The sequence below is a fragment of the Mastomys coucha genome, unplaced genomic scaffold, assembly GCF_008632895.1.
Source record: "Mastomys coucha isolate ucsf_1 unplaced genomic scaffold, UCSF_Mcou_1 pScaffold22, whole genome shotgun sequence".
Classification (NCBI taxonomy): Eukaryota; Metazoa; Chordata; class Mammalia; order Rodentia; family Muridae; genus Mastomys; species Mastomys coucha.
Window position 1 is genome coordinate 107,293,374 of NW_022196905.1, and position 22,261 is coordinate 107,315,634.

At 54.4% G+C, this 22,261-nt stretch overlaps 1 protein-coding gene across 1 annotated transcript; it reads right to left on the reverse strand.

Moving 5' to 3' along the window:
• Window positions 1-1,732: 1,732 nt before the first annotated feature.
• Foxn4 (forkhead box N4) lies at window positions 1,733-21,001 on the reverse strand. Its single transcript, XM_031342268.1, has 10 exons — window positions 20,847-21,001; window positions 20,163-20,251; window positions 9,572-9,717; window positions 7,574-7,698; window positions 7,381-7,500; window positions 6,825-6,952; window positions 6,208-6,304; window positions 5,190-5,397; window positions 3,166-3,558; window positions 1,733-2,025 (listed from the first exon to the last, which is right to left on the reverse strand). The coding sequence occupies exons 2-10, from the start codon at window positions 20,246-20,248 to the stop codon at window positions 1,772-1,774; spliced, it is 1,557 nt and encodes a 518-aa protein (XP_031198128.1). The 5' UTR covers window positions 20,249-20,251; window positions 20,847-21,001; the 3' UTR covers window positions 1,733-1,771.
• Between the last annotated feature and the right edge of the window lie 1,260 nt (window positions 21,002-22,261).

Sequence of the window (22,261 nt, forward strand, 5' to 3'; positions counted from 1 at the left end):
ATGAGCTCATGGTGGTGAGCATCCCTGGCCTGGCATGTCGCAGAGGAGAAGGCAGGGATCTTTCTGTTGCCCTGTCTGTCCCCAGCTTGGAGCAGCCCCACCAGAGCCTGAGGCTGGCACGTGTAAGTCTAGCCTCCCCTATTCTGACTGCCACACACACACACACGTGCGCCTCTATTATGGGAGTACTTGACAATTGTCCCTAACTCAGTCCCAGGATGCTACCTGTCCAGTGTTCCTTCGGAAGGACAGTAAATGTAAGTCTTGTGAATTTCACTGATGTCTCACACCTGGGCTGATTCAGCCAGAACTTGGTATCCCAGGGCCAGGTTTCTGTGCTGGGTACCGTTGTCCCTGCCCCACCTCCCACCCTCACCGCTGTCCACACTGAGCTGCTCAGCCAGCCACACAACTGCTGTTCAGCCTTTATTGACAGTAGGACATTCAGTACTACACCTACAGTGCCCAGATACGGGGTCTTAACACTTCAACAGCATGACTTTCGAGGGCCTGGCACATGGCAGCTGAACAAGGCTGGGTGGATAGGCTGGGCAGCACTGCCTAGAGACAGGGATGCACCCACTCAGGGGGGAGGCCTGAAAGATGGCCCTTGAACACAAGGCTTCACACTGCTCTTACAGACAGCTGGCCTGCCTGCTGCTTCTTCTGAATAACCTAGGGTGTGAACTCTCAGACGTGGGGTCAGACATCAAGGCATAAAAGAGCTTGTGGAAAGGGTCCCCACCCCTCTCCCTAATGGCCCACCTGGCTGTAGAACCCCTCATTTGGAAAAATCAGTCACGGGTCAAGAGGGTAGTATGGGAACAGACATAGCAAAGAAGAGCAGCGGGTGCCAACAGTATGCCACGCTGTGGTTCTCTACAAAGGTTGGTGAGCACTCAGGGCCCAAGGTTCACGTCTTCCTGCCTCATGTCTCTACCCTAGCACAGGTCTCTGTCCTTTCCTCCTGTCTCAGCTGGCAGGCCTTAGAGAAATCCTCCCCAAACTCAATGCTGTGGTACCTCCCCTCCTGTGTATTCCTAGGAGTAGATGTGAGCCATGATTAAACCCCAAGAAAAAGATCTGTCCTATTGGAAAATAACAGGGTGCTCCCCAGTAGCAAAAATGCTTGTTCACTCTCTGAATAGCAGGGGTGGGGTTGGGGGCTACCCGAGCAGGCTGGAGACGTGACTCCTAGTGTGTCACTAGGAAGTTAGGCTTGCTGAGCGGTGGGGAGTCGCCGTGAGTCTCATTCTAGGGATCTCAGCTGGAGTCACAATAAATATAAATACATGTACACACAGTCTCAAGAGCATGGCTCTGGACACTCTAGAAGCAATGGGGCAGAGGTCAACCATGTCACTTCCAAGGCCGACTGGGCCTTTCTCCAGCCATAGGCCATGCTCTGAGACATAGTCGAAGGTTCTTCTCTTAGGAGAATGTGTGTGCTCAGAGCTTTCCCTCCTGTGTCTCCGTGGTACACCTCTGTGTCCCATGATGGGCTGCTGATCATCCAGGGCTGATCATCCAATAGCCAGGGGTCAGGCTATTGAGAGCCAGGTCTCACCATGACCATGCCTCTGTCTCAGATCCTGCAGAAGATGGGGAGGTGGAGGGCTTGCCATTCCCCTGTGCTTCTGACTTGGGTGTCCCCAGGAGTGTCCTGTGGCAGCATGTTGGGAAGCCAGAGGAACCACAAGCTGTCACTTCCCTGTCAGCAATCGGCTCGAGATGTGGCGCAGCCAAGGTGCCTTTCTTCCAGGCCAGCAGCTCAAAGCAGAGCAATGGGCTTGTTCCCGGGTGTGCCCAGGTACGGTGCAGAGTTGCCCACCGATGGGGCCACACTGTCTGCGGCGGAGTAGGCAGCATAGAGACCTGTCACCTGCACATCAGGGAAGGACTGGTCACCGCTGCCAGAGACAGGGGTCAGGCTTGGGGGTCCCAGGTCACAGCCAAGTGGGGAGTCTCCAAAGGCCCCCAGTGCGTCCAGGCTGAGACTGTCCTTCATCTCCTCCCAGAGGTTACCTTGCAAAGACAAAAGCATCTGGGTGAGCCGGCTTAGGGCCAACCAGCCCTGAGTTCAAATCCCCCTCTTGGGAACAGAGGCAAAGATCCTGTGAGGTATTCGAAGCCTTGTGTTATCACAGCACAGAGCAGAAGCTGAGGCCCAGCCCTGGTCTTTCTCCTGCTGGCTGTGTGTCCCTGGGAAAGCCACTTTAGTCTCTGAGCCATAGCTTAAGATGGAGATGATCCAAACAAGATGGTGCCTAGGAAGGGCTTGGTTGGTATACAGCAGGTGCTCATTAAAGGTGGATAGGTGGGGTGGTTGTGACAGTGATGGTGCTAAGGGTGGGCGCGGGCAGACTGCTGCCAGAATCTGGTCTCTCCCCACAACCCTGCCCAACCCATATCTGAGGCACAGTGAACGGAAAGTGTTTGGATCTCATCGGGCAGCAGCCTCAGGATCGAAGCCAGGGAGGACAGGCTGTTTCCCCTTTTAGCGTGACTCTCGGGGAGAGAGGAACAGGGAGATGAGCCGTGCCTTTCTACAGCTGTGACAGACCTGACCACCGACTCACCTGCCATCCGGTTCTGTTCCCTGGTGAGGGACAGGACACAGGGCTGGAATGCAGCAGGCACATGCACTAGGGCTCAGATGGGTTGGGAGCCTTCGCTGAGGCGCAGGATACCCTGCTTGGTTCAAGCCCTCCCCTCGTTTTCCAGGACGCCGGCAGCTCTCCGAGCGTCTGTCCACTCATTGTTGCCCCCTGGACTTACTGAAGGGGCCCTGCGCTGTGGTGTAACCCCGCCCGACTTTGCATGCATAACTTTGAAGCAATTACTGAAGAAAAGTTTGGGGTACTAGGCTGAAATCCTGGGTCTGCCACTGAGCAGCCAGGGGACCCACGCTGGTGATTCAGCTTCTCTTTGCTTTAACATCCTTATCAACAGAATAAGGAGGAGATGGCAGAGCCCTGGGGCTTTGTCAGGGTGGGACAAGATGGTGTCTAGGAAGTGCTTGGTTGGTATACAGCAGGTACTCATGAAGTGTTTATAGGTGTGGTGGTTGTCATAGTGACTATGCCAAGGGTTGGCACAGGCGGACCCCTACTGGGTTCTGTCTCTCCTCTCAACCCTGCCCAACCCCCATCTCCTACACCTCACCCTGTAGAGCGAAGTCCATGATGCTGGGGTCCAGGGCATCCACCTCTGTGTTCACGTCAGTGCTGATGTTGAGGAAGTCTCCAGGAACCCTACCCACGGCTGGCTGGGGGAGAGGCCCTGGGCTGAGGTTGGGCAGGGCATGAAGAGGTGGGGTCTGGGCCGGGGCCGGGGAGTCGGGGGCCAGATGTGCCTGGGGCTGGACCTGGTGGTGCAGGGGGACTGACTGCAGGGACAGGGTCATCAGTGGCTTCGGTGGGAGTTGGGAGATGGCCAGGCAGCTGTGGGCCATGGCTACCGTGGTAGCGTGAGTCAGCACAGGGGCTTCAGGCTCCCCTCGTTTTCCAGGACGCCGGCAGCTTTCCGGGCGGTCTGAGATGAGCTTATCCAACTCCTCTGCAGACAAGTAGGAAATGTGACTCGGAAGTCCCTTCTGTCACCAAGTCTCAAGTCCCCGTGCCACCACCCATATGAATTTAACAAACGCTGTCTGAGACTCTCAGTCTCCTCTTCTATGAGACCGTGTGATTCCGTCTGCACTGGGTTGCTATGGAGATGTGATGCCATCCCAAACCATTAAAAGACCTTCAAGGAATGGGAGGGGCACTGCCATGAAACCCTAAAAACCCCTCCCCTCCAGAGAGGACCTTACAGCACAGGCCTGTGGCCCTGCGACTTTATTTGAAGTCCTACCAGCATCTCCAGAGGGAACTGAGGCGGGGACACAGGTCCTAGGAGACAACTAGATCATTAATGATTAGGGGACCTAGCCACTCTGTGCAAAAAAAAAAAAAAAAAAAAAAAAAAATCCTCAACACTGAAACTCATTGCCGTGGGCTGAATGGATTCCCTTCTGTGAGAAGAACAATGAGCAGAAGTCACTCTTAAAAAGTGTGCATGCGCCGGGCGGTGGTGGCGCATGCCTTTAATCCCAGCACTTGGGAGGCAGAGGCAGGTGGATTTCTGAGTTCGAGGCCAGCCTGGTCTACAAAGTGAGTTCCAGGATAGCCAGGGCTACTCAGAGAAACCCTGTCTCGAAAACAAACAAAAGCAAACAAACAAAAAAGTGTGCATGTGTATGTGTGTGTGCATGTCGATGTGTGTGCATGCATGCGTGTGCACCACAGAGCACACGTCCAGATCAGAATATGATTTCAAGTGGCAGCCCTTGCCTTCTACCTTGAGACAAAGTCTGTTGTCAACTCATGCATCTCCAGCACCCACCTTGCCAGAGGAGCCCCAGGATTGCTGATGCACACTGCACTGTCCCCTTTGCCTGGATTCTGGGGCCCAGGTCCTCACACTGCAGTGGGTGCTTTCCCACCCAGCCCCAGGAATCACTCATATTTGGCTGTTCCTTACTGAGCCATAAGGGGCCCAGGAGCTATCCGGACCACTTTAGGGATGAGAATCTAGGCCAGAAGGTCCACCCAGGATCTCACAGCGAGCCTGAGAGCCCTGGAACGGGTGTCACACAGGGCCGTCCACCACTTCCTGTTAAAACCCATCTCCCCTTTACTGAATGGAGCATTGCTGCCCTCCCCCCTCCCCCCAGTGCCCTGTACTTGAACCTGGAGTCACCTATTCAGCTAGACTGTTTGACTAGAGCCCCAGGGACCCTCCCATCTCTGCCTCCCCAGGACAGGGACCACAGACACAGGCTGCCATGCTGGCCTTTTACCTAAGACATTCATTCATTCTCATTCTCATTCTCCACCCCCACCGCATCTACATGGGTGCCGCCAGAAAAAGACAGACAGTTGCGAGCAGCCGGACCAGGATACCAAGAAGCAAACCCTCATCTTTAAGAGCAGGAAAATGCTCCCGGCCACCCGGCCCCGCTTAACTCCAATACCCACGCCAATGCCATCCCAGGGCTGCGGAGTAGGATACCAGGGACAACAGCTTTCCCTATTTCTCACCAGACTCCCACACTGGCTGGCTGGCTTCTAGACAGTGGCGGGAAGCCATTGGAAACTATAGAGGTGGCGGGTGCGTGTGCGCATGCGTGGTGGGTCGGGGCTCACCGGGGTTGGCCATGCTGCGGTGTATGGCTGCGAGGTCCTTCCTTTTCCACTTGTGCATCTCCTCCTCCATCTTGTCGATGCGTGCCAGGTTCAGGGCCCACAGGCAGCCCTTGCGTGAGGAGCCACTGGACTTGGTTTCCACCTTCTCGAAGCACTTGTTCAGGGACAGGTTGTGCCTCACGGAGTTCTTCCAGCCGTCAGGTGCTGTCTGCGGGGAGACATGAGTACCCAGTAGATGCCTCAGGTGACACCCACTAGCGAGTCTTCCCCTGCTTAGGCACACTCACACTCATGCCTGTCCAAGCGGGGCACGAGGAATTCTGTCTATAATATATAAGCTGGGAAGACAAGAGGAAAGGGTGGGGACTGCGGCACACAGGAGCCCCTGCCCTGGTGGCTGTGGCTCTGTAGTTGGACTACAATTCCAGGGCTTCGGGAATGTCCTTTCTCCTCTCTGATGCCAAAGGCTATGGAGTTGCCCGGTAAGTTTGGTGCAAATCACTTCCAAATGTTCAGACTTCATTGTCAGATAACCAGATACTGGGACCCAGCTCACCCAACCCATGCGTCCCAGCATTTCTACCTGGGATACTGCCCAGGCCCGAGATCCTGTGACCCAGGATGCCTGGCTGCTTGTCGGTCTTAGGGTTTGAAGTTTACAGGCTGACTAATGGTCAACCGCATTCCCGCCACTGACAAGATCTCAAATCCTTCTAAACTCACCAACTAAGCCTCCTGCTGAAGGTGGGCTTGGCATCTTACTGTCTGGCTCTGTGCTGAATAACTAGGCTGGCCTCTCCCCCTCCTTACACCCCGAGATGCATGAGGAGCACCTTGTGAGCCCAGTTCTATTGCCCTGTTCTCTTTGTAAATTGCAACCGTATGGGATGTGTTTGCACCTGACCTCCTATCAGGCATGGTAAAACAGTGAGGCTAAGATCATGGCTCAGTGTGGTGCAGAGGAAGCCAGGGAGAGGCAGGATGGCTCCAACACCCCACCCTGGGTCAGAGCCCTCACCTTGAAGTAGGGGAAGTGCTCCTTCATAAAGCTGTAGATCTCACTCACGGGCAGGCTGCCTGTCTTGCTGTTCTTCAAGGCCATGGCGATCAGACAGCTGGGGCCAGAGATAGGGCCAGAAACAGGCTTTTCAGGACAGGGACAGACAGCCTAAGGTCCTCTCTTGCCAGGAGTCCTGCCCTGCTTGGTACCAGTCCCTCCATGCTCCCAGGGTTAGCTCCTTCTTAACATCTTTCGGTGGGCCCATGCCTACCCCTCCCCCACCCTTCTCTCAGCTCAGCCATGGTAGTGAGCTGAGAGATCCCGCTTGCCCTTTGACCCCACTCCCATAGCCTTTTAGACTTCATCCAAGATGCTCCCTCCTCAAAGCCTGTGTAGCCCGAAATACACACTGCCATTTCTACAACTGACTTTTTATTCTGAAGAAGCAGGCTCGGAGAGACCAAGCCACATAGTCTGTGTCCACGGAGACCCACTATCTGATCCAGGGTTGCCAGTCCCTCCCAAGAGTGGGTCCCACCTGGGGGGTTCCCTTAGGAGTCAGGTCACCGTTCCTGTCTGTCTAAGATGCCCCAAAGGCAGCCCATGTTGCCTCCTCCTAGGCAGTCAGATCTCACCTGTAGGAATAGATGGGCTTGGGATAGTGTTTGGGGTGTGGCTCCTGAGATGAGTGCATTGCCCTGTGGGCCTGTGGGTAGGAAGGCCGAGCTGCAAACGGAGAGCCATAGAGGCCGGCAGGAGGGCACTTCACAGAGAGAAGAGGATTGTGAGGCAGGCAGATGTAAGCCACAAACCCCAGCCCAGTTTCTAACTAACTGCAAAATTTCCTGTGTCCCAAGCAAGACTTGAATGGTCTGAAAGTGTGGGCAATGAGGGCATCTTATCCCCGGGAGCCTGAGCAGTACACTAGGGCTCACTGGTACAAGGGGCTGGAGAGATGGCTCAGAGGTCAAGAGCATTGACTGCTCTTCCAGAGGTCCTGAGTTCAATTCCCAGCAACCACATGGTGGCTCACAACCATCTGTAATGGGATCTGATGTCCTCTTCTGGTGTGTCTGAAGACAGTGACAGTGTACTCACATACATGAAATAAACAAATAAATAAATCTTTTAAAAAAAAAAAAAAGTGGGTCCAAGTGGTTCCAGGATAGTCCATCTCTGAGTCTACAGTACCTGCTGGGACCCTGGAGGCAGAGGGAACTGGATTTGGGTAGCCGGAGAGTACAGCTGTGGTATTTCCTGGAGGCCCGATGATGACTGGCCTCCTATGGGGAACTGGTTCATCTGCTCAGCCTGGAGAGAGCAAGAGAGAAGGTCAGGGATGGACAGACACCCTCCTCTTTCCCAACTGTGTAGTGGCACTTACGCTGGTTCTGTGGCTGCCTATGGGGCTCAAGCCCAGCATGCCTCTGGGGACCATGGCAGTCTGGCTACGGAGCAGGGGACGTGGGGCCGCACCCACATGCAGGTCTGCTGTTCCAGTCAAGGCACCTGTAGGAGGAAGGCACAGAGAACCCGCTCTGCTGGAAATGGTGGCCACAGTGGGGAAGGTCCATCACACATCCCTAGAGTATGGGGCCACTGTCCACCCCAGGACCTGATGCCTGGAAGTGCTTCCGAATCACTTTTCTGGAATGTGATGCTTAATAGTGGGGAGCCGATAACCTGTGTAGCCTGGCCAGACTCAGCATCCCCATTCCTAATTACCCCTTACCTATTTACAAAGTTGTGATGGTTAAATGGAATACTGCCTACCAAGTGCTTAGCATGTGATTGGGTATGTAATAAAATCTCTATTAATGTGAGCTGATGATGACAGTGATGATAGATTAGTTTGGTTCCTGTCCTTTATGAGTGAAAATGCCAATTTAGTGCTCATCTCCTAAAGCTTCATGGTTCCTTGGGGCCTCTAGATTAACATACAAGTGATTTGTCCTCCTCTTCCTCCCCAAAGCTCTGCTAGTCTGTCTGCCAAAGATTATCCCAAGAATAGCAGATGTATATCTGCTTCCTGTGCCGGGCCTGTGACAGACATCACTAATCCATCACAGATTCTCATTGCACCATCTCTAATCAAGTAAGTGTGACCTGCCATATGCTTCTAGGCCCTGCCTTATTTTACCATATATCAAACTCCAGCTGTTTTAAGATGTCTCCTGTATGGACCACTGTCAATACCCTGTAAGAATATCTCTCTTTACTTTTCATGCAGATAAGGAAACTGACCGGAGGGGCAGGCATATACATCCCAGTGCTGCATAGCTGTCTTCGAGGGCTCTAGATTAGACTTAGAAAGTGTATCAGCAGGCCAAACCTGACCCATAGCCTGATTTGTCAATAAAGTTTTATTGTCACACAGCCACATCTATTCATTTACATACAGTGTGTGGCTGGTTTTTCACTGTAAACATCAGTATTGAATAGTTTGGATCTAGGCTTTGTGAATTAAAAAAAAAATCTAAAATATCTTTTTCCAGCAAAGGCACTGGCAGAGCACACCTGTAATTCAGCACTCAGGAGGCTGAGGCAGGAGGATCTGGAATTCAAAGCCAGCCTGTGATGGTTAGGGAGACCCTGTCTCAAACGCAAGTAAATACTTCCTGGTCGTTCATGGAAAACGCAAGTCAATCACAGTGGACACTGCTCAAGAACGACCTGCCCCAGAGCCATCCTGCCAGACACCAATGTCCACCTCTGTCCTGGTCTTGTGTAATAGTGACATCTTGGCCACCATTTTCTGTCAGCACTGACTTCAGTCCACTCTCTGATTACAGCTCCCTGTCACTTACATAAAGAGCACCTACGAAGTTCAGGATTGTCTCAGAACCTTCTAGAACAGAGGGCAGTACATGTGTTTTCTAAAGGGTCAAATAGCAGAAGAGCGGGGCAGTGGTGGCTCACGCCTTTAATCCCAGCACTTGGGAGTCAGAAGCAGGCGGATTTCTGAGTTCAAGGCCAGCCTGGTCTACAGAGTGAGTTCCAGGACAGCCAGGGTTACACAGAGAAACCCTGTCTCGAAAAACAAAACAAACAAACAGATAGCAGAGGCTTCCGCCCTTGCCAGCCACCTGGCCTGCTGTCTCCATGTTCTTACCATCTTCAGAAAATCTAAACCCCAATCTTAGTGCATGCAAGGACGGTCTCAGCTTGCATTTGGCCCAACTCGAGTTTGCTAACAGTGTGAGGTGTTTGAGAAATCCCAGGATGTCTTCTTTCCCAGGGCTTGGTATATCACTAAGGTATGGATGGACGCGCTCCCAGAAAAAGGGGACTCCTTCCACTTACAGGTATGGACAGAGAGGCCAGAGAAACAGAAGGATCTCCCTGGGGCAGGGCTGGGGTCACCTCCTCCCCTTGAACCTACCTGGGTGTGGATGTGACACACCAGCGCTGCCCAGGTCTATCCGCCCATTTGCCATCTGCTGCAGCCGGGGCACGTCCACAGCCGTGAGCCACGACAATGACTGAAGGTCCCCAGGGAGGTCATCATCACCCATGGGAGGCAGGAGCCTGTTCCAAAAACCAGAACCTCAGAATCCAGAAGTTACTGAGTATTTCCAGTGCCACGTGGAAAACCCCACAGGATGGATCACTTGAGGGGTCACTGTAAATGCTAGCATAGGTAAACCCCTTCATGTGTCCCGTGTGTGACACACAGGACACCCCTAGTCTCCAGTCCTTCCACAAACATGGCTCCCTGTGTGTACCCGAGCATTCTCCAAACCTCCACATTGAAATTCAAAATACTTCTTTTGGGTAAGATATATGCAGACCGTGTCCCCTTTCACACGTGGTAAACTGAGGCTCAGCACAACGAGTCACTTGGTCAAGGTCATGTAGCACAGGAAGTGGGGATGTAGGAGCAGGTGGCACAGCCTGCAGCCAGGGCTCTTCCTCATGACTCAGGCAGCCCCCAGAGCTCCATCAGGTGTACCAGTGACCAACAGGCTCACAGACACACGTGCCAATGCATAGCTTCCTGCAGATAGAGAAAGACTGCGCCAGACAAGACCCCAACCAGGGAGATGACACTGGTATCCCTGAAGTCCCATGTGCCATGTGGCCAACAGCTTTGTGAGGGATGCCCATACCCTATCCCAGCACTATCTCATCCATATCAGGGGCTGTCCGCTCTGTTGCTAATTAGTCACAGCCGACATCCTTCACACCTGAGCGCAAACCAGTGTGTGACAGGGTCCCAGAGGTCCCAGCGCTGGGGGTCTTGTGCCCTAGAACCTCAGTCTCTAGGTCCCTCCCGCTTCTGTGGGGTTTCCCATGTGGCCTGTCATTCCTTCACCTGGCATATCCAAGCTCCCATACTCTGTCCTCCCATCTCTGCTGTCTGTCCTTAGAACCATAGTGAGTATCACCATGACCACTACTGCTCAGTCATCACAGGTCTGGGCCCTCGGCCCTCGAAGCCGGTATCAGGTGACCATGAGTTACCTCTGCCATTGGTTGCCTCATAGGAAAACAGGGCCTGGAAATCATTGAAAACTGGCTGGTCCATGTCAGTGGCAACAGTTGGCCAGGCTGGTGTCCCCTGGTGGCCCATTGTGCCACAAACGACTGTTGCCCCAGCGGCACGTGGCCCCCATTGTTCTGAGTCTCAGTGCCATCAGTTCTGGGTTTCCTGGCGGCCACCCCTTTGGTCTGCTTACAACTCATCCATCTGAGCGACAGCCCTGGCCCTGGCCTGGCCCACACCATCTGTCTCCTAGGCCCCTGGAGACGCTGGTGTAAAGGGGAGGGGCTGACCCCACTCTCTTGGCCTCATCCCACAGCCAGACAACCTCCCAGGGATGCTGGTGAGAGCCCTGCTTCCTCCCCATCGCCCTCAGATGAGGAGATACCCAGCCATTGGGTTCCACAAGGTGGGAGTTCTGCCTCATTCCAGGACACCAATGTGGACTAGAACCTGTCAGAGGCAAAACCAGGAAACAGCTCCCACAGAGGCAGAGAGGCACAGGGGCTCAAGCTGGTGACTTTAATCCTGGTTCCCGTTAAGTCACCCCCTTAACCTCTCTGAGCCTTGCTTGGCTTTTCATCTGTAAATCACAGACAACTGTCCCCATCATGGGTCGCTATAAGTATCAGGCCCATGAAACAGGCGGAATAGCATCTAGTTCCCGACACATCCGCTGCGACCATTTTTTAGCAGTGGCTGTTAACACCAATATTAGTGGTTAAGGATAGCCAGGCTCAGAGCCGGCAGACACACAGCCTGACCACAGCCACCAATCACTTCCACTTACCTAGATGCCTTTAATTAAAGTCAGGCCATTGGGAGGGGGTGTGCTGTTCTCATTTTACATATGGAGAAACTGAGTCCCTGAAGGCCCTAAACTGCTTCCTATGGAGTAAGGACTGCAGAGACAATTCTTAAATGTGCTTTGCAGGTAGTGGGGTGGTGTTGGTGCTGTCCTGATGTTGGCTGTACTTTCCTAGCATCCCTCAGTCCCTCCTGTGTCTCCTGTGGCTGCCGCTGCTCAGCACCCCCAAAATGTAGCCTATGCCTTTGCCATTCTCTGCCTGCCGGGCCTTCCTTCTCCTCACAAGGCCACTCTGGAGTCCCTGTTATTAGGACAGCCAGGTCACCCATGTTCCAGCTCCGTCACCCTCCACACTGAGTGCTCCCCACTGCTCCGGTAGCCCACCATTCTACCCTTACTCCTGTGGGGCTCACCAGTGACCTCTGCTGCTGACATGGCTGGTTGAAACAGACCGAACCCAGGTCAGCGACCGATCACAAGAACGACTTGAGCGTAACTGTCTGGTCCTGCTAGAGTTGCCCTCTGGTCCCTGAATTCCTCATCCGGGAGCAGTGGGAGAGTCACAGAGAGCAGATGAGGAAACTGAGGCTAGCACAGTCCCTTTGCAGGGTGACAGGGGCTCCAGCCCGGTCTCTGCCATGTTTATGATTGTTTCTAATGCAGACTCGGTGACAACTCCGACCTGAGTCCAGAGTTCTCAGCCAGAGAGTGACAGTGTGGAAGGGTCCCACTTGGGTGCCGGATCCACTCTTGGAGAGACGACCCCGAGCCGACTGGCACTTGACAGGTCCTTGGGACCCTGAGCACATGACCTTCAGGCCCGAGCCCCTGTCCCCTGAGCCGCTGCAAGCGTCACCTTCAGTGCCAGCTGGGCCTGTTCTCTATGCTTGGGGTCTGCTGTCACTTTGGGGGTCTGTGATCTTCCTGCCTCGGCCATGCCAGAAGAATGTCTGTCTCAGTGTGCCAGCCCTGCTGTGTTCCCGTGATGGAGCACTGGCTCAAAGCCCTGTCCCCTTCTCCCCTTTCCACACAGGGCCTGGGGACTGAGGCCCAGGAGGACAAGGGAGTATGGGGTATTCTCACTGTCCAGTCGAGGAGCACGCCAACTAGAAGGCACCTGGGCGCAGGCTTCCTTCCTCCCAGTACCTCATAAAGGGTAAACTCTGGGTCGAGGACATTGCTACAGGAAAAACTCGTGATTTCAGGAACTACACTGGCTTTCTGCCACTAGCCCTCAGAACAACACTTAATCCCCAACCTTGATTTTCCAGTCTGTAAAATGGGTGTGCATGAAAATAAAGGTGAAGACACCTCAGATGCCCCAGAGGTGGTTTCTAGGGTAGAGGAGAGATAGTTTGAGATCTCTCCTGCCATCATGAATGGGACAGACAGACAGACGCACAGACAGCACCTGTGGCAGTGTTCACAGTAAGTTTTCCCTCTATGGGACACTTGCAAAGGCACTGAAAGTCTGACCTGGCCCTGGGGTCTTGCAAGCCTGTTCCACTCATTGTCTGTCCTTCTGATCCTCAGTGAGGAGAAAATGCCCCCGATGCCCACATGCCTGCAACCAGCTCTTCCCACTTTCACCCCTCCCCCACCTCTCCGGTCTGTGTCTCATCTGTCACTGTGACTGGCGGGCTCTGAGATGGAGTCCTGGCCTCATCCTTCCTGCTGGACAATATTGTGCGCTTCTGAACCTTTCTGGCCCTAGGTTTTCACATCTGTATAATGGGGATCACAGCCTTAGAGGCAAAGCGACCTGCCCCTCCTCTACATCGCACAGACCAATCTCATTCCCACACAGTCACTATCCCTCACCTGACTGCCTGCATGCCTGAGGCCCAGCTGTCCATCACCCTACAGGCTTCCTACGGATGTGACTCGGGTACCTGGGGTCGACACTCACTGATGCTCGCCCTGTGCTCAGGGGACTCGCACACACTGTGCACTGGGGAGTGCAGTCACCCTCTGACTGACTGGGTGGTCTAACTCTGATCCTGGAACTGCGTGCGATGGGTCCTAAGGCTTTGGGGACACCATGGGTGAACACCACTGCCAGGGCCTCCATTGACCTCAGCTGTGCTCTCTTTGGGCCCCGCGCCTTCAGTTCGCTCATCATGTACGCCTTGCCATTTCCTCTCCCTGTCAGGCGCCCACTTGTCTGATCCTCTCATTGGCTACAAGCCTCTGTTCTCTTGAGCCCTGCTAGTGTCCCCAGCAGGCACCACCCAGGTTTCTGGGGACCCTGAGGGTCAGGAGGATCGACAAGGATAAGATAGGAGCTGAACCTCTTACTGGGTGCAAGTGACCCCAGGGCCCCCCACTACTAAAGCAAGGGACTTTGTCTCCTCTACAGGAAGAGCCACAGAGCCTAGCACAGGCCTCTGTACACAGTAGGTGCTCCATAATCACAAATGCACCCTACTTTCCAGATGTTCAACCCTGACTCTCTTGGGGCCCAGCCGGGGTAGAAAACTCAAGTGTTCCCCTTGGCTACAGCTCACCTTGCTCAGAGAGTCTGAGTGGGCATGGGGATAAGCCTGAGCATACAAAGGGGCTAGCTGAATAGGCAGGGAGCTAGCCTGGGAAACTAGGGGGTGCTAACCTGAGCAAATAGGACTAGCTTGAGCATACAGTGGGCTAGCCTAAGCATACAAGGGCTAGCTGAGCAGGCAGATTAAAGTACCGGTTCAGGGGTCCCTGGGATGACCCCTAACAGTGCATCCTTTCTCAGACCCCGGGGAGTTATCATTCACAGGAGTTATCATTAATGAGAGGGCTCCCAGAGCTCCCCTAACTCTGGCTTTCCAGCAAGCCCCCCAAATTTCACATCTCCCCATTAGCACACAGCATCAGGCACACTGTTCCATATTGACCCCCACACTACCCACACCCCTCTCACTTAGGGAAGGCGGGGGTCAACCCTGGTTCAAAGCCTACATACCCGGACTCTCAGCATCCATGTGACTTGTCTGTGAGCGTCTACCTCTCTGTACCTTAGTTTACCTGACTGTAAAATGGGCATGCTCGTGCCATACACTGTCTCTCAGGCCTGGTAAAGATCAGGTGGCAGAGGAGAGAGACACTTCCTGCAACTGAGGGTGCTCATGGGGCTGGTTCACCCTCTGAGGAGTACAGACTCAGCATGAATGGGGCCACAAACAGTGTCCAGACCTTAGGGGATCCACGCCAACTCCACATACCACAAACAGGCAAGCTGAATTGTCTTATGTCTACACAGGTAGGCTTCCTAAATGACCCTGATGGCCAAGGAGGAGAGCCCGTGGTATGGCCACACACCCGGTGGCCCTTCAGTCTGCATCTCTCAAGTCCCCTGGCAGGTGGGAGGAAGTCACCTCTGACCCCCCAGCTCACAGGCAGTGTGCCTCAGGAGCATGGGGGGAAGGCTGTGCAGCTGAGCTGAAGGAGGGGCTCCTGCCTGGCAGCCTCTCCCATGGCCGCTCTGCCCACTGTGCTGAAACAATCCAGGATGTGTTGGGAAGGGCACAGCCTCATTGCCGTCACTGTTAAGGATCATGTTGCTGGGGTCCCCATGGAGATGCAGTCTCAGTCAAGGGACACTTTGGGAAATCGGAGCCGGCTATCTCGGCTGCGGGGGGGTGGGGTGGGGGGGTGGGGTTGGGATGGGAAGGAGCTGCCTCTGCTTATCTGCCCACTCATTTCTGCATTCTGCATTCTGAACTCACACCTCCTCAGTACCCACACAGGCTGTCTCCTTGGCTGTGCTGCTCTGTACACTCACTCTGGCTCTTTCTGTGTCTGCTGCTCAGAGCCACCCAGCTTCCCCACCTGGCGGGGCCCTGCAGGTCCTCCTCACAAGGGCCGGCATTCTGGCCCTATGTCCGCCTCCTGTTGTGTGAGGATAAGGCCTGAGAAGGCTGTGTGTTCCACACCCTGTGGACGTCTCTTGTATACCTGCTCTTGTGGGAAAGAGAGGCAGAATCAGCAGTCGGACTGGTATCAGAACACGTCCTTCCTCCATCTCTACTGTCAACCCAGCTCTTACCCCTCTTCCTTCCTCCATGAAGCCCTCCCTAACGGCCTTGGTGTCTCTGAGCTTTGTCCTGCCCCTAGCTGAAATTAGTCAGGTTTTTACAACTGGGAAGTCTCCTGCTGATTTCCAGGGACGTCTACTCCCTTCTGGTCGCTAAATGCCCAGATGGCAAGACATACGAGAATAGCCGACACAGTCTGCCATTCCTTCACGTGACAAATATTTGCCCACCGAGGTGGACTGGGCTCCATGGCGCTGTTCCGTGTTGCCACTGATCACACATGTGCTGAAGAGCCCAGTGTATATCCAGTGAGGGTGAACCCGTGCCCGCATGGCTACAGTCCTCTGTCCACATGGCTGAGTCTGAAGCCCATGGTGGGCAGAGCTGGCACTGCCATCTTACAGGCGAAGACACGCCTGTTTGAGCTCAAACCTCACCCCTACTTCTTTGTAGCTGTATGACTTCAGCAAGTCGGTTCCTCCCTCCCCCTACCTCTGTGCCTCAGTTTCTCCATAAAGGAAACAGAATCGTGATTCTCTCTGCAGGGCAGACACAAGGCTAGGGAGGGAGCGTGCAGAGACACAACAGGCACACCGATATGGTGTGCTCCAGCCACGTTCTTAACTTTGCACTGTGTCATCTGTTCCTCCCTTGGATGAGCCCCAGACGGGGTATGCCAGCGAACACCGGAGGGAGAGTCTCAGAGCCACCCCCATCTTGATGACAAGGAGGTGTCCCACCCTCCTGGGCTGTGGTTGGTGAGAAACTGTTACAGGTCCACAAACAGTTCTTGTCTCTAAGATTAAGCCTTTGAGGGCTCTGTTTGCCCAGCTACCATGTTCTTTGTGATACCTTTCAGAATGGTTCACAGTGTGTGTGGGGGGGGAGGCAGACAGTTAAATACTACTTAGCACACTCAGAAATTTCCTTCAAGACAAAGTGGGTATACCACGAAACGATGTGATTCGTGGGGGGAGGGGAGTGTTGTTATTATCTAAAACAACAGCTGACTTGGGTGTGTGTGTGTGTGTGTGTGTGTGTGTGTGTGTGTGCGTGCATTTTGCGGGGGTAGCATGACTGGACCCCAGCAAGGACAGCTCTCTTCCTGTCTATAAGTAGCTAGGATGGTATTCAATATTCTGAGCTCAAAAATGGAGGGTGTAAAGACATTAGTTCCCCTGTAGGTCTACCCTGGAGGTTACATGTGGTGGGTGGCGTCTCCCTTAAGAGGTCTGATGTCCCACCTCACACAGCGAGGGGCTTTTGAACAGTTTCCCATCACTAGGCAGGATTTGTCTGGTCATCCATCCATCCAGTTAACACTGAACTAGCCAGATTGCCTAGCACTGTGGTTCACTGAAGGAAACCACCATGGCGGGGGGTGGGGTTTTCTTCCCAGGATCCCTTCCATTTTTAGGGCAGACCCTGACATTTTGGGAAGCCAAAATCAGGGCAAGGACTGTCTGTGGAACATCACGAAAGTGGGTGTGGGCTGGAGAACACGCCAACATGCCTTCCCATTCTCAGCTCCCCTCTTCGGGAAAGGCGCTGCGTCTGACCTCTCGTAACTAAGTTCCAAAGCTGAGGCAGCTACTCAGAATTTCTTGTTCTCCTGCCTCCCCCCACACCTAAGCCTGTGGGCAAGTGAGGTCCCTGGCCTCTGTCTCCTCATCTGCAGATGGAGATGAAGCCAGGGTCATGGCTGTAAGGATAACACTCACTGGGACTGAGCAAGCACCTAGCACCTAGTACCCAGCAGGTACTTAGGAACATCTCTCCCACCCTCTGAGCTAAGAAACCCAGCTAAAGCTTTCGATGCCAGGGAAGAGAGCTGCAGACACTGGTGGCCAGCTCTTGTGTCAGCCCCTAGGAAGAGAGGTGACTGCTGCTCCCTGTCTGGGCCTCCGCCACTGACCCCTGACAGCTGCCCCAGAGCTGGGCGGTTGGCTGCAGCCAGCAACGCCCTCGCCCTCCTGGAACTTGGGCATTGAAAGTTAACTAACGGCTAAACTAGCCCCAGGGGGATGGAATACCAGGCAGCTGCTCTCCGCCTGTATGCCCCCCCCACCCTCCCCCAAGGTGGCTGGACTCACAGCCTACAGGATTCAATCCTCCGAGCAGTCCCTGGAGACACAGGAGCACCAGTGAGAAGCCATAAACCTCTCCTGGGCTATTATTCTTGGAGAAAAATGAGAGTGTTGAAAGTAATTATAAAATTTCCCTTCCAGGAGCAAGCGCTGTCCTGGGCTGGCTGAACGCCTTGTCTGCTGCAGGCACAAAACCCTCATGGCTGGCCTGTTGATTTGTTTTCAGAGATCTCATTTTACAGAGTGGATCAGAGAGGGCACTAACTTGTCTGGGGGGGTCACACAATGGTGAGGTAATGTGTGACCTTTACAGCGGGGAGGGATGGCAGCAGTGAGACTAGGAGCCTGATGATCTTGGGGTATGTAGCAACTTCAGGTTTGAGGACTCTGGAAGCATCAACCCTGGCTAATCCCTGGATTCATTTCTTTACCAAAATGTCAGGGGAATGTTGCACTCTCAGGATGGTTGGGGGCAGCTGGTCACCACTTATCCTGAGAGTCACCATTTATACCACAAGAGGTAGCAATCTGAGGCAAAGGCTCCCCATGGTTGCATCAAAGATTAAGGATTTCTGCCATCTGGATGCTTTCGCTATCCAACAAAGGTATGCTGGGGTGAGCAAAGGTATGCTGGGGTGCAAGCACAGCACCGATACACAGGGCCTGCTAGTCCCAAGTCACCAGCTGATGAGTGAGCGGGAGACACCTGCCATCCCCCTAAGGATGCTCTCTGTCCGCCCTCCCTTGGTTTTAGAGCCAGGCAGTGCTGCAGGCAGTTTCTGGTTTGCTCTGGCCTGGACAAGTAGCCCAGCCTCCTGGAGCCTCCATTGGGTGGCCGATGGGCGGGCACCGGGATTGGGGATCCTACCCCACACTCCCCTCAGGCTCTCTGTGGTTCTGACTCCCACACATTCCAACATGCTGAGTAGAAAGCAGTAATAGCAAAACTAGTTAAGCAGCCTGTGCCCTGCCAGCTTTGCAGGGAATCCTTGTGGCAGCCTAAGTGTGCTTGTTATAATTTTCACTTTTTTTTTTAACCATTGGAGGGGGGCAGTCATATCACAGCACACATGTAGAAGTCAGAGGACATCTTGGGGAGTCACTTGCCTCCTACCGCCTTAGAACTCGGTTCACCAGGCTTGCATTGCACCACAAGCACCTTTACCCACGGAGCCATCTCACTGACAACAGTAAAGCTGCCCTGGGAACAAGTCAGGCCTGCTGGGTATCTGTTAACTTTAGGGTAGTTTCTCTTTACCATTGTATTAAACCAATGATGCCTCAGCGGATCACACCACCAGCAAGGGGCTGAGCTAGACATGGCTGCTCAGTTGCCACAGCAACCCCATACCCCGGAGGCCATTTGGCTCCATTTTACAGATAAAGAAACTAAGGCTTCAGAAGTGCCACACAGCCAGAGAAGCCAGGTTTACCCAAGCTGGAGATGCTCACACAGCCTTCACTTATAGCAAGCAGGAAGCCCAGAGGTCCTAGGTTGGGTAAAGGTAGCCTCGGTTTCCACACCTGAGTGATGGCCTCAGCAGAGGCCAGGAATGATAGAATAAATGGGTACGGTAACTGACACACAGACACACACACCACCACCACCACTACCACCACCACCACCACCCCAATAAGGTAAACTCAGCTGTTTGAATCCTTGGCCTCCTTTGTGTCCAGAGACAGCCTTCTTCTAATTGGAGGCTGCCCATGGCCTCAGGAGGCACGGCTGCTGCAGTGGGCCTCCCAAGCCAGACAGCCCCTGGGTAAACAGGGCTGATCTGAGGTGACAGCTTGGCCTTCCTGGGGCAGCCCCCATCATGGCCCCACTACTCAACCAAGACATGGTGCTGGCTTTAGGGCCTTGGGAACCAGGTCAGGCCACTCCATTTCAAGGAGTAGAGGCTAGCAGGGGACCCTGCGACTTTCCTTCTCCTCCCTCCCTCCCTCCCTCCTTCCCTCCCTCCCTCCCTATCTCCCTCCCTCTCTCCCTTCCCTCAGCTGCTTGTGCCTTGATGAGCTCTGCTCTGAGCTTCAGTTCTCCCACCTGTAAAGGTTTTATTTGGGTTTGGTTTTTGGCTGAACCCCCAATGGCTTTCCACAAAGAGGGAAGTTCCACAAGGCTCCCCCATGCTCCCCTGAGCTTTGATCCTGCTTTGAGAACCATTCTACTTGGGCTTCGCTTTGAGGCTTGTCGGCCCTTAGAACTCAAAAAGAGACCCTGAGGTCGTCTAATTCCATGGCACCATTTTTTTATAAGAGGAGAAAACCAGGCCCAGAGCAGGCAAGGGACTTGCTAAAAGTCACACCGCCGGGCTAAGAACTCACTCACAGTTGTGACCTGCAACCTCCCAATATCCAGAGTGCTTTGGGATGTGGGGACATTTCCTAGAGCCCCTGCTGGAGTCACTGGATGGGGAGCAACAGCTGCTGCAGTCACCAGGCTGCCCACAGTCTGTAACCCACGAGAGACACTCCCTTAGAGGGGATGCAAAGCTGCAGAGAGCCACTCTGAAGCTCACATTTTCTAGCTCACCACGGCACGCAGCAGGCGCCCCCACCAGCCCAGCCCTCACCTGTATTCCTGTGGACAGCTGTGATGGCTGTGCCCTGAGCTTCTGATCATTCCTGACATTCTGGATCGGATGTCACTTTCTATCATTTCCTTAGGGAGGAAAAAATAAAATTAAATTAAATTAAAAAAAAAGTTCCCATCAGCACCGATGTACGTAGGGCAGAGACCCCCCAGCTTCCCACAATCCAGAAGCGACCCACAAAGGGTTACAATCGCAGGAAAATCCTGCAGGGTTTAAGAGCCAAGGGTAGAGAGTGAGTGAAATTCTAAGTTCTTTCAAATTCAAGGGGAAGGGGGGGAGGGGGAGCCCCTAAATGGAACCGCCAAGCTTTGGAACGTTCACGCCAAATAGAAATCTGAAGAACCCTATTCGGTTCCAAGTCCCATTCCCCACCACTATTCTGCTATGAACGGCTTGAAAATAGAGAGATCTTCAGAAAAGTGGGGCTTGATGGAGGAACCATCCCGGTCTCCGGCTCTGGAAGGAGACCCGCCCCACGGTGCTGGGAAATCAGTTCATGCACTGCACCACCCACTCGGCCACCCACAAATGCGGCATTAAATAAGACTCCGGGGTGCCCCTAAATCCTCCAAGCCAAGTTTGAAGCAGATGTAGGAAGCCTCCAGCCCCCGTGGGACCCTCGTGGTTCGGACGGGGCGGGCAGCCAGGGATGCACGGTGGTACCTGGAGCAGGTCTTGGGTTGGCTGGGGGCGGGCAGCGCTGCAGCAGGGGGACTCCCTTGCGCTCGCCCCTCGCTGTCTGCAATTTGGCCACCGTCGCAGCTCGAACCGTTTTTAAATTTCCCTCTCTGGAGCTGTCCAACTCTGAGCATGCGCACTAGGCGTGCCGGGTTGTTGAGGGTCCTTTCCCCTCCTTTTCCCTAAGGGTCAGTTACAGGGCAGGGTCAAGGAGAATTCAGCGGGCGGGCCCCAGAAACTCAGCCTCGTGCGCCCCGGGGCTCCTAGCCCTGGGGTGGGGTGGTCACCGAGGGTGAGACACCCCTTTTCCAACTTTGCGAGCAGGCGAGCGGGATGATGGGCAGGGCTGAGATGTAGATGCTGCAGGGGACCTGAGGGGCGGAGGAGCGAGAGGCGCACGCACAGAACCAGTTCCCCACCGCCCTATCCCCACCCCCTACACATATCCCGGGAACGAGCCTGGGCCACCTGTGGCTCCGAGAAAGTTGAGCCTGCGCCACACAGGGGGCCGCGATAGGGTCCAGGAACGCAGAGGGGAACGCGGCTGCGGCAGGGGCCTGCCGCCCTGGACGTCTCAGGCCGTTGGGGACCGTGACCCGCCTGGATTCCCGCGTTGCTCCGGACTCCGCCCCGCTCTCACCGCGGGAAAGGTGGCGCGCAGCGCGGACCGCCCGGGCCAGGGGCCCCGCAACGCCACAGCTCGCTCTGCAACTCGCTCCAGTGGTCAAAGCCTGCAGGGTCCTCCCCACCTAGGATGCCCCCGGCCCCGTGCCCCCCATCCCATCCCTCCTCCTCCTCCCGCGTCTCCCCGGCTCCAGCTTCACATGGGGACCAGGGATCCTGATGCCCACCGGGCAGCCGCACCCAGCCCGCCCCTGCCCAGCCAACCCCGGCTCCCACGCTGGGCGTTCCTCGCTGTGACCCAGGAACCCTTAAGTTCAGGCAGAACCCGGGCTTCCAGGGCTGGGTGCCGTGTTCTCAGTACCCCCCCCTTGCCACACCCCCAGGTGGTTTATGACCTTAGTGCTTGGCCGGGGCTTCCTTGGGGGTACATAGGCGCCTTCACTTTCTCCTCCTCTGCCCGAGTAATATATAAACCCATCGCCTTGGGCTTGAGTTCACCTGGGAGAAACGTAGATTATAGATGTTGATCCAGGCCGTGGATCTCAGTTTTCCTTTCTCTCTCCGCGACTGACTTATGTTTAAAATCTGGACTTGGGCTGGTCAAAAAGACGGATGAAATAGTTCACACGGTCTGTGTTACTTTGCACGTCACTGGATGGCCCAGGACTAATTCACTTGTTTGATTATCCCGCGTGTTTGTGGATATTATAACTTCCGTTTGAAATAATCCCGCTTTCCATTAAAATTGGATATGGGTCCTGGGTTTGGGGGGGGGG